Source organism: Schistocerca americana, chromosome 1 (assembly GCF_021461395.2).
Source record: "Schistocerca americana isolate TAMUIC-IGC-003095 chromosome 1, iqSchAmer2.1, whole genome shotgun sequence".
NCBI lineage: Eukaryota > Metazoa > Arthropoda > Insecta > Orthoptera > Acrididae > Schistocerca > Schistocerca americana.
In genome coordinates this window covers 132,860,585-132,872,990 of record NC_060119.1, presented here as the reverse complement: position 1 = coordinate 132,872,990, position 12,406 = coordinate 132,860,585, and the positions used below count along the sequence as shown (strand labels likewise).

At 44.1% G+C, this 12,406-nt stretch overlaps 1 protein-coding gene across 1 annotated transcript in view; it reads left to right on the top strand.

Moving 5' to 3' along the window:
- The window catches only part of LOC124620640 (estradiol 17-beta-dehydrogenase 2-like), a 186,876-nt gene that overhangs the window by 91,147 nt on the left and 83,323 nt on the right, over nt 1-12,406 (top strand). Inside the window, exon 4 of the mRNA XM_047147083.1 lies at nt 10,237-10,419. Within this exon, the coding sequence (XP_047003039.1) occupies nt 10,237-10,419 (183 nt within the window). The remainder of the gene's footprint in view (nt 1-10,236; nt 10,420-12,406) is intronic.

The following is a 12,406-nucleotide window of genomic DNA, read 5'->3' as shown; positions in this document are numbered from 1 at the left end:
AAACCAAAACCGAGACAACTGTGGTTCATCACAGGCCATAGACAGCCCCCCCCCCCCCCATGAACCATGGACCTTGCCATTGGTGGGGAGGCTTGCGTGCCTCAGCGATACAGATGGCCGTACCGTAGGTGCAACCACAACGGAGGGGTATCTGTTGAGAGGCCAGACAAACATGTGGTTCCTGAAGAGGGGCAGCAGCCTTTTCAGTAGTTGCAAGGGCAACAGTCTGGATGATTGACTGATCTGGCCTTGTAACATTAACCAAAACGGCCTTGCTGTGCTGGTACTGCGAACGGCTGAAAGCAAGGGGAAACTACAGCCGTATTTTTTTCCCGAGGACATGCAGCTTTACTGTATGATTAAATGATGATGGCGTCCTCTTGGGTAAAATATTCCGGAGGTAAAATAGTCCCCCATTCGGATCTCCGGGCGGGGACTACTCAAGAGGACGTCGTTATCAGGTGAAAGAAAACTGGCGTTCTACGGATCGGAGCGTGGAATGTCAGATCACTTAGTCGGGCAGGTAGGTTAGAAAATTTAAAAAGGGAAATGGATAGGTTAAAGTTAGATATAGTGGGAATTAGTGAAGTTCGGTGGCAGGAGGATCAAGACTTTTGGTCTGGTGATTACAGGGTTATACATACAAAATCAAATAGGGGTAATGCAGGAGTAGGTTTAATAATGAATAAAAAAATAGGAGTGCGGGTTAGCTACTACAAACAGCATAGTGAACGCATTATTGTGGCAAGATAGACACAAAGCCCATGCCTACTACAGTAGTAAAAGTTTATATGCCAACTAGCTCTGCAGATGATGCAGAAATAGATGAAATGTATTACGAGATAAAAGAAATTATTCAGGTAATGAAGAGAGACGAAAATTTAATAGCCATGGGTGACTGGAATTCGTCAGTAGGAAAAGGGAGAGAAGGAAACGTAGTAGGTAAATATGGATTGGGGGGAAGAAATGAAAGAGGAAGCCGCCTTGTAGAATTTTGCACAGAGCATAACTTAATCATAGCTAACACTTGGTTCAAGAATCATAAAAGAAGGTTGTATACCTGGAAGAATCCTGGAGATACTAAAAGGTATCAGATAGATTATATAATGGTAAGACAGAGATTTAGGAACCAGGTTTTAAATTGTAAGACATTTCCAGGGGCAGATGTGGATTCTGACCACAATCTATTGGTCATGAACTGCAGATTGAAACTGAAGAAACTGCAAAAAGGTGGGAATTTAAGGAGATGGGACCTGGATAAACTGAAAGAACCAGAGGTTGTACAGAGTTTCAGGGAGAGCATAAGGGAACAATTGACAGGAATGGGGGAAAGAAATACAGTAGAAGAAGAATGGGTAGCTTTGAGGGATGAAGTACTGAAGGCAGCAGAGGATCAAGTAGGTAGAAAGACGAGGGCTAATAGAAATCCTTGGGTAACAGAAGAAATATTGAATTTAATTGATGAAAGGAGAAAATATAAAAATGCAGTAAATGAAGCAGGCAAAAAGGAATACAAACGTCTCAAAAATGATATCGACAGGAAGTGCAAAATGGCTAAGCAGGGATGGCTAGAGGACAAATGTAAGGATGTAGAGGCTTGTCTCACTAGGGGTAAGATAGATACTGCCTACAGGAAAATTAAAGAGACCTTTGGAGAGAAGAGAACCACTTGTATGAATATCAAGAGCTCAGATGGTAACCCAGTTCTAAGCAAAGAAGGGAAGGCAGAAAGGTGGAAGGAGTATATAGAGGTTTTATACAAGGGCGATGTACTTGAGGACAGTATTATGGAAATGGAAGAGGATGTAGATGAAGACGAAATGGGAGATAAGGTACTGCGTGAAGAGTTTGACAGAGCACTGAAAGACCTGAGTCGAAACAAGGCCCCGGGAGTAGACAACATTCCATTAGAACTAATGATGGCCTTGGGAGAGCCAGTCATGACAAAACTCTACCATCTGGTGAGCAAGATGTATGAGACAGGGGAAATACCCTCAGACTTCAAGAAGAATATAATAATTCCAATCCCAAAGAAAGCAGGTGTTGACAGATGTGAAAATTACCGAACTATCAGTTTAATAAGTCACAGCTGCAAAATACTAACACGAATTCTTTACAGACGAATGGAAAAACTGGTAGAAGCGGACCTCGGGGAAGATCAGTTTGGATTCCGTAGAAATGTTGGAACACGTGAGGCAATACTAACCTTACGACTTATCTTAGAAGAAAGATTAAGAAAAGGCAAACCTACATTCCTAGCATTTGTAGACTTAGAGAAAGCTTTTGACAATGTTAACTGGTATACTCTCTTTCAAATTCTGAAGGTGGCAGGGGTAAAATACAGGGAGCTAAAGGCTATTTACAATTTGTACAGAAACCAGATGGCAGTTATAAGAGTCGAGGGGCATGAAAGAGAAGCAGTGGTTGGGAAAGGAGTGAGACAGGGTTGTAGCGACACCCCCGAGATAACAGGGCCGTCCAGCAGTGTTAGTGACGTCACACTAAGCGGCCCATAGCCGACGCAGCAGTCCACGGACACCTCCGTACAGACGCGCCTGATGCCAACGATCTTCTGTCCGTCATACAGAAAGGAGCGAACTATAATTCGAACCAAAGACCAAATTATATATATTCTTGTAAACAGCATAAAGGTTCATAACGAAATACCGATTACATATACGGGCAGGAATAAGTTTAATCGATTGAGGAACTTTGCCACTATTTTATAATTGTCAGAACACTATTTAGCTTTAAAACTCGCATACAGGTGGTGACAAATGCCAACTGACAGCAGGACTTAACATTTTCAAGCTATTACACTGAAAGTAAATTATCTTAAACACTGTCATACATAGCAAAACCCTCACAACTTTCGTTTACAATAAGGTAACAAGAGTTCGCTTTATCTCATAAAACACATGACTGTTGTGAATTTACTCATATGTTCATGGTGACAGCTCTTTTCAAGAATTTTTACATCCCCAGTAATAAAGAATGGAAACAAAAGATAGATATCAAATATTCTCCTTTTAACATAGACATCACTGAGCACAAGATTCTGTCTTGCACTGTGATACTAAGGGACTGCTCTTTCCTTTAAGAAAAGCCTGACAATTTGAAGTTCACTCTGCTATTGAAGATACACTTCTTGAAACAATATTAAAAATGCTATGAAAGGTAAGGAAATGAAAAACAACCAAGTGCATTACATGTAAGAATGTGAGCAAAAGGCTGAGGCTCTCTTTACTTACCATTTTCAATCTCTCTACAGCTTTTCCACGTAGAAATCACCAACTGCAAGTCTCATTATTGCTGTCTGTTACTAACAAAGTGCTTTTCTATTTAGAAAACCTGACAATTTGATGTTCATTCTGGTACTGAAGATAAACACTTTTCAGAGGAGTTCTAGAACCTATTCCTGCCCGTATATGTAATCGGTATTTCGTTACGAACCTTTATGCTGTTTACAAGAATATATATAATTTGGTCTTTGGTTCGAATTATAGTTCACTCCTTTCTGTATGACGGACAGAAGATCGTTAGCATGAGGCGCGTCTGTACGGAGGTGTCCGCGGACTGCTGCGTCGGCTATGGGCCGCTTAGTGTGACGTCACTAACACTGCTGGACGGCCTTGTTATCCCGGGGGTGTCGGTTGTAGCCTCTCCCCGATGTTATTCAATCTGTATATTGAGCAAGCAGTAAAGGAAACAAAAGAAAAATTCGGAGTAGGTATTAAAATTCATGGAGAAGAAGTGAAAACTTTGAGGTTCGCCGATGACATTGTAATTCTGTCAGAGACAGCAAAGGACTTGGAAGAGCAGTTGAACGGAATGGACAGTGTCTTGAAAGGAGGGTATAAGATGAACATCAACAAAAGCAAAACGAGGATAATGGAATGTAGTCAAATTAAACCGGGTGATGCTGAGGGAATTAGATTAGGAAATGAGACACTTAAAGTAGTAAAGGAGTTTTGCTATTTAGGGAGTAAAATAACTGATGATGGTCGAAGTAGAGAGGATATAGAATGTAGACTGGCAATGGCAAGGAAATCGTTTCTGAAGAAGAGAAATTTGTTAACATCGAGTATAGATTTAAGTGTCAGGAAGTCGTTTCTGAAAGTATTTGTATGGAGTGTAGCCATGTATGGAAGTGAAACATGGACGATAAATAGTTTGGACAAGAAGAGAATAGAAGCTTTCGAAATGTGGTGCTACAGAAGAATGCTGAAGATAAGGTGGGTAGATCACGTAACTAATGAGGAGGTATTGAATAGGATTGGGGAGAAGAGGAGTTTGTGGCACAACTTGACTAGAAGAAGGGATCGGTTGGTAGGACATGTTTTAAGGCATCAAGGAATCACAAATTTAGCATTGGAGGGCAGCGTGGAGGGTAAAAATCGTAGAGGGAGACCAAGAGATGAATACACTAAGCAGATTCAGAAGGATGTAGGCTGCAGTAGGTACTGGGAGCTGAAGAAGCTTGCACAGGATAGAGTAGCATGGAGAGCTGCATCAAACCAGTCTCAGGACTGAAGACAACATCAACAACAACAGATGACAATGGTGAATGACAGCTGTGGAGATGTGTAATGACGAATAGAGGTGGTACTGCTGAGCAACTGAGTGCCCAGACGAAACCAAGGGGCTGCCAACACTGTCTCTTCAACGACGGTTCAGCGACCATTGTTGTGTATGTGCGTCAGCAGTAGGCGCCTGTTAAGCAACCGTGTTGACTGTTGTCCATCGACGACGAAGGCTGCGGTCTGCACGCCCATACCGCAGCTGGACGCCCACTGAGATGTGACAGGTGCCCTTTTCAGATGAATCACGTTTCATACTCCATCAGACATATGGCGTGTATGACGTGAAACGTCTGAAAGTGAACACCCTGCAACAATCGTTGGAATGGTTCAGGCGAGAGGCATTGCCTGGGTGAAATCGTCATTCTGGAAGGCACAATGGATCAACACTATCCTTGACGACCATGTCCATCCCTATAAGCAGTTCCTTTTTCCTTGACACAATGCATCTACCAGCATGACAATGCAATGTGTCACACAGCTCGCACTGTACATGCGTGGTCACCAAACTCCCGTAGCCACCAAACTCCACGGGTTTAAACGCAGCCGAGAATCTGTAGGACCACCTCGATCATGCTGTCCGCACCTTGGATCTCAACCGAGAAACCTAGAGTAGCTGGTACCAGTATTGGAGTTGACATGGTTTCACATCTCTTTCGACACCTTTCAGAACTCACTGAATCTCATCCTGCACATCTCACAGGAGCCTGCTCTGCTATTCGTGGTTGTTGAGGCTTTCGGGAGGTGGTCACGATAATGTGTCTGGATAGGGTATTAATCTTGTGCATTTCCAGCTTCGTACCATTTCAAATATTCATTTTTCAACCATTGATTTCTTTTCTCAAAATAATTTAGAATACTTTGCTCTGTGTAAGATCGTGGTATACCTTTTTGACATCCTGTGCTCGCAAACGCTCCCCACCCTACCTTCCACGACATACAAAACTTCACATCCTATTCCATCCAGGACCCAGAACTCTGTACTAACATCTGCCCTTACTGTAGGTTGTTGACAAGTGGGAAGCATGGTCCCATGCGGCTTTTGACGCACTCATGTCCTATCAATGCGGTGTACCAGCGTGCTCCGCATCATTCTAGACGATCTCTTCCCATGCTTGAGCATCCATTGGCGGTGCTGCTGCCCCCACACCAATCACTGTCCCGAGTTATACGATGTGAGGAAAATACATGTGTGAACTGGAGATCCTTTGCCTCACAGCAAGGAGGTCATACTGAATGGCGTGGCTGCACAACACTTAATGTTGTTCAGCAATGTATTGGCGAGTGATTTACTATGGTGTGGCCTGTGCATTCACTCTAATGTGCTGTGGCCTTCTTCCAGAACACAAGTGTGATGCAGCTCTCTGCGTCAGTGACTTCGTGGCAAAGGAAGTGGGTCAACTGCGAAAAAGACCATGTGGTATATGCATTGTTCCCCCAGATGTGGGAGTACCTGAGAATGAGCCCTAACCGTCCTCAGCGCGATATGTTCATTTCTTAGCTGGCCAAGGGCGATGCCCCATCCATTTGCTGCTTGCTAACCCTGGTCAGGAGGCTGACTGTGCACGTGGAGACATGTTGACCCCAGAACACATATTGTAACCGTCCACTTCAGGAAAGACGACTAGCATATGCACACAGTATAACACATCACAAAGTCAATTTGATATCAGTCATTGTGGGCCGATCTCAAGGTTGTCCGAAAAGAATATCCAGAGCGCCACTTGCAGCGACGAGAGAACGGATGGTAATGAGCTCAGGCGATGCCGGTCGCTGTGACCGAGCGGTTCTAGACGCTTCAGTCCGGAACCACGCGACTGCTACGGTCGCAGGTTAGAATCCTGCCTCGGGCATGGATGTGTGTGATGTCCTTAGGCTAGTTAGGTTTAAGTAGTTGTAAGTTCGAGGGGACTTATGACCTCAGATGTTAAGTCCCATAGTGCTCAGAGCCAGAGAGCACAGGCGATGAATGACAACATAGAAAATACTAGCGACACAGGCAACAGTAGTTGTTGTAGCATATCAGAACACAGCGGCTCAGGCGCAGACCGACCAACACCGAATAAGGCGAATGCATAGTCACCAGACTGTCACAATAGGGAGAATACTTCAGACAGTAGTATTAGATTGCAAGAGAACTTTAGAAATACAGAACAGTACATGCTACCTTTTAAAGTATAACGTATATGCAGAATCAAGCCATCTGAGGCTCAAAGCATTCCTAAGTTCCTCAGATGGCGTGTATAGTAGATCGGGCAGGGGCTGTCCAGAAGCGAGAGGCAGGCCTACACCCTTCTGGACAGTATGTTTGGTAGCGTTCTATAAATCTAACGTCTTTTTTGTCTTCCTATCTTCCTAATACATAAGTTGTTCATTTCACACATTTCTATTTACTAATTACTTTTAAGTTCCTATTTCCAAGTATTTACAATTGCAACTTTGCTAAAACGTAAAACCCGTAACTAAATAAGCTTCATTTTATGTACACGTATAATTCAATATTGTGGAAACACCACCTTTCTTAGTCACTACATGGCAGGTCAAATGATGCCAGCAATTAAAATAATTTATACAAATGTATAAAATATCCACGCTTGTCTATCTTGTTCAAGGCTCTTCATTTCTGGGCAGCTATTGGAGCCTACATGCATTTGAATCTTATTGTTGTCCCTCTACAATTTTTACTAGCCACTATTCCTTTCATTAACAAGTTGTCGATTCCTTTGATGTATCCAATCAACCGATCGCTTCTTATAGTTAAGTTCTTCCACAAATTCCTTTATTCCCTCCACAGTTCCGTTATACAGGAGCCAAGGTAGCCCCTGAGGGCCGGCAACCCATATTACACGCCAGATGACGAGGTTGTCTATGCCCAAGGCGTACCCAAAATCACCATGGTAAACAATGGCTATTTACAAACAAGATAATTGAAACAGCCATTCCGAGCACTACTTCCTGCAGGGGGAGCTCGAAGCACGGCCTGCAAGCCGTATCACTACGCCAAAACCTGATCGACTAGAGACAGCTTAAAAGTGAACTTTTGTTTGCGTCAATTAGGAGACTTTTACTGGCATCGTTATTGTTACCTTTCGTTTGTTGTTCAGTCATCAACCTTGTGAACTTACATCAATAAAAGTTGTGTTTGCGAATAACTACGAATTGTCAGTCACAACAAGTTCTATGCTTCGTCAATAGTTACTCGCCATATCCAATCTAATCACCAGAGTCTTTCTGCAGCATGACTACGTCTGCAATTTAAGACAAAACAAACGAACACGACGAAATTATCCGAATGAGACGGAAATTAGTGGCTGTGATGTACTTGTGCAGACAAACAAATAATTACAATTTAGAACGACTGGACTATTTATTCAAGACGAAGAGCTTCACAAATTGAGCAAGACAGTATCTCGCTGGTCCACTTCTGTCTCTTATGGAATCAATTAGTTTGCTTGGCATTGATTGACACAGTTGCTGGATATCCTCCTGTGGCGTATCGTGCCAAATTCTGTCCGACTGGCGCGTTAGATCGCCAAAACTCCGAGATAGTTGGAGGGCCCCGGCCATAATGCTCTAAATGTTCTCAATTGGTGAGAGATCCCACGACCTTTCTCGCCAAAGTATGATTTGGCAAGCAGGATGAAAAGCAGTAGAAACTCTCGCCATGTGCGGACGGACATTATCTTACTAAAGTATAAGCCCAGTATGGCTTGCCGTGAAGACGACAAAATGGGGCGTAGAAAATCGTTGACGCACCAGTGTGCTGTAAGGATGTCGCGGATTGCAACCAAAGGGGTCCTGATTTGAAAATAAGTGGTATCCTAGAGCATCAGTCCTGTTTGTCGGACCGAATGGCGGGCGACATCCGGGCTAGTTCCCGCTGCTGTCTGCAGCGTCTCTAGACTCGGGTGATGGATGTCCGGCACGTAGCTCGCGTGCGATTGAAGCGGTATTGAATAGAGTATTTCATGACAGGTGGATTGGTCGTCGAAGCACGTTCACCGGATCTGACGTCCCCGGATTTCTTTCAGTGGGGAAAGTTGAAGGATATTTGCTATCGTTATCCACCGAAGCATCTGACAACATGCGTCAGCGCATTGTCAATGCGAACATTACGGAAGGCGAACTACTCATTGTTGAGAGGAATGTCGTTACACGTATTGCCAAATGCATTGAGGTTGACGGACATCATATTGAGCATTTATTGCATTAATGTGGTATTTACAGGTAATCACGCTGTAACAGCATGCGTTCTCAGAAGCGATAAGTTCACAAAGGTACCTGTATCACATTGGAACAAGCGAAATAAAATGTTCAAACGTACCTACGTTCCGTATTTTAATTTGAAAAACCTACCTGTTACCAAGTGTTCGTCTAAAATTCTGAGCCATATGTTTGTGACTATTACAGCGCCATCCATCACAGAGCGAACAATGTGGTCCAACATTCATATTTCTTTACCTACTACACGAATATGTTATAAAAAATGGGGGTTCCTATTTAAAAAAACGCAGTTGATATCCGTTTGACTTACGGTAGGGCCATATAGCGGGCCAACCATAGCGCCATCTGGTTTCCCCCTTCAAGCTAGACAAGTTTCGTTGTTTGTAGTTTTTCGTTTGACGCTTATTTCGTGAGATATTTGGCCGGTCACGATCAATGGACCACCCTGTATACCCTCCGCTGCAAGTGCCACTTCCGTCTGTGAGTCACACACTTGCACGTTGACATCGAACATAGGCGGTGCTCACATTAATGTGACTGGACCGTGTATTTTCGTCGCATGACTGTTATCAGTACACGGCGGCGGTACTTTATACCGTTATTAGTAACTTTATTTCTTTTTGCAGTCGCAAAGGGTGCCTTCACAAGGATCCTCACTTCATTGTTATGATTAAAACGTGAGGTGTGTGTCAGAGGCATTCGAAATTGTTTGACTTATGACTCAGTTATTGTCCCTCTAAACTCATCAAAAAGCATTAGACGAAAAAGAACATCGGCTTTCTTGCAAAGATTCTCTTGTAGCCTTCCTCAGCATGTCCTTAAAATTCTGTGACTGCTTTAACCAGCGTGCTGTAACTCCAGAAAAGCGCTTTTGAATTACTTTGGTCTTGTCTCTCAGTTCAACAGATAATTTTCACATACATTTCACATTAATATTCAGGAGTAGACCACTGGCTGGTTGCACGGTTAAAGTAAAGACGATATTACTGTGAATGATGGTACGTTATAGTCAGTTTACTTAGGGAACAGAAATGTGGTATTACCGCAGAGGAAGTTGTGTGTGTTCAGAGCCGTCTTGGCGATGATGGGGCGAAAGTTGTGGGGAGGTTTGTTGTTCTGCTGTCGTCATGACTGGATGGTCTAGGGGAGAGAAAAGGAGTTTACGTAAGAGAGAAAGTAGGTGAAAACATTAATTATCTGTCCAAATCAGATTCATTCAGCACAATGATAATACACTTCATTACATTTTGCCTTACGGAACTACCTTTTGACGAGTGTATACTGAGTAACGTATTTGAGCATGGTTACAATTACAGCTGGTCAAAGCTAAACTTTCCGGCAGTCCTTTCACAACATAACACATTTTGACCTTTCCTTGTGTTGATACGAGGAAAATATAATCGTGTGAGCGATATTTTCGTTCCTATTTTAGAGTTGTGGGCGGTGGTAAACAACGCAGGAATTACCGACTTCGGCGAAACGGACGTCACACCGCTGGAGAAATTCAAGCAGGTTCTGGAAGCAAACACGGTGGGCGCTATAAGGGTCTCCAAGGCGTTCCTGCCGTTCCTCAAGAAGTCCAAGGGCCGCCTCATCAACGTCACCAGTCCTTTTGGTAAGTACAGTAATGGATAACTGTTGCAACAAACTAGATTCAGCACTCGTAAAAACAGAGATTAGTAACAAAGGACCTACAGAAACTTTGATTGGATTCATATAGACACATGTTCTGATGAGATGGTGTCTTGCATTGGCCCCGCCCTCTCGCAAGTTAGCTGCATATGGTGACACCTCTATTCCCCTCAGAGGTCAGCATTTCCAGCGTTTCAACTTCTTTGTGAAATTCTGTAATTATCGCAATTTCAGTTCACACGGCACTCGCTCCCAGCTTGGCCGTTTCCTATCACCACTGCCACTGGTACTGCTACTGGCTGACAGTTTCACCTTGCGACGAGTACATGAACACTACTAGGCATTGTCAAAGGCTGATGATGGTTGTGGGGGATAGGTTTGGGCTTTATGTTCCTTCAGGCTCCATCCTCTATTTTGCAGAGGACCAATAGGAACTCAGAACCATATAAGCAAGTTAGAATGTGCCTTCTTTTTGTTCAATTGGGTTCGAGCAGGATTGGTGCAGTTAGCTGAGAAGTAGAACGCTGCTGTGGGGAAGAAAAAATTTTTGGGACAAACAGATAGAGGGAACTTTCGAGAATAGTTTGTTTGCTCGCAAGTGACTGCATGTGGCTGGAAAATAGGACACAGCTGCTACCTTTGGAATAACACCCTTTGTTCATTCTGGGAGAAACAGATAGCTTGACACTTCTGGCGTCAGCTGCAGACTTCGAAATACATGTTATTGTTCATCAGGACACAACTGTGGGAGGAAGACGCTAATCTTCGAAAAAATCTGTTGTTCGTTCTAAAGGGAGTGGCAGGCACCCACCGCCACGCACCTCGGGAATAGTAGCTCGCATTACAATCGTCTGTCAATTCCCTTTGACCGCTGGCTGGACGTGGGACATCTGCGGCCCCATTCCGTTCGGCACTGAACAATAGAGGATGCGGGGAGGTGACCAAGTGTTGGGTGGGGGGGGGGAGGGGGGCTCTGAGCAGAAGTGGGGGGACAGGGGAAGCGGCCCAGTACGTGAAGGCCAAGGTCTCAAGATAGCGCGAGACAGCTACGGTCTAGTCTGATGTGGTGCTACCAGTACGGGTCCCGTGCTTCTGCTGCGGACCGCCACATGCATGTGCGTGGCGCGACGTGCGTGACTGCTAATTCAGCTACAGAACACCGCACGAGTGACAGCCGCGACTGCTTGGCACGGCACGCTGCGCAGTAAAATACAAGTGCTGTGCGTAACACCTGGCGGTGCACCATAAAGCATCTTAACAGTGGTGGGAGCACAGAATACGATGTGATCAGAAGTTAAACAAGAGTATCCCTGTCATACACTACTGGCCATTAAAATTGCTACACCAAGAAGAAATGCAGATGATAAACGGGTATTCATTGGACAAATACAAGGTGTTTCAAAAATGACCGGTGTATTTAAAACGGCAATAAAAACTAAACGAGCAGCGATAGAAATACACCGTTTGTTGCAATATGCTTGGGACAACAGTACATTTTCAGGCGGACAAACTTTCGAAATTACAGTAGTTACAATTTTCAACAACAGATGGCGCTGCAAGTGATGTGAAAGATGTAGAAGATAACGCAGTCTGTGAGTACGCCATTCTGTACGTCGTCTTTCTGCTGTAAGCGTGTGCTGTTCACAACGTGCAAGTGTGCTGTAGACAACATGGTTCATTCCTTAGAACAGAGGATTTTTCTGGTGTTGGAATTCCACCGCCTAGAACACAGTGTTGTTGCAACAAGACGAAGTTTTCAACGGAGGTTTAATGTAACCAAAGGACCGAAAAGCGATACAATAAAGGATCTGTTTGAAAAATTTCAACGGACTGGGAACGTGCTGGAAAGGTAGGACGACCGCGTACGGCAACCACAGAGGGCAACGTGCAGCTAGTGCAGCAGGTGATCCAACAGCAGCCTCGGGTTTCCGTTCGCCGTGTTGCAGCTGCGGTCCAAATGACGCCAACGT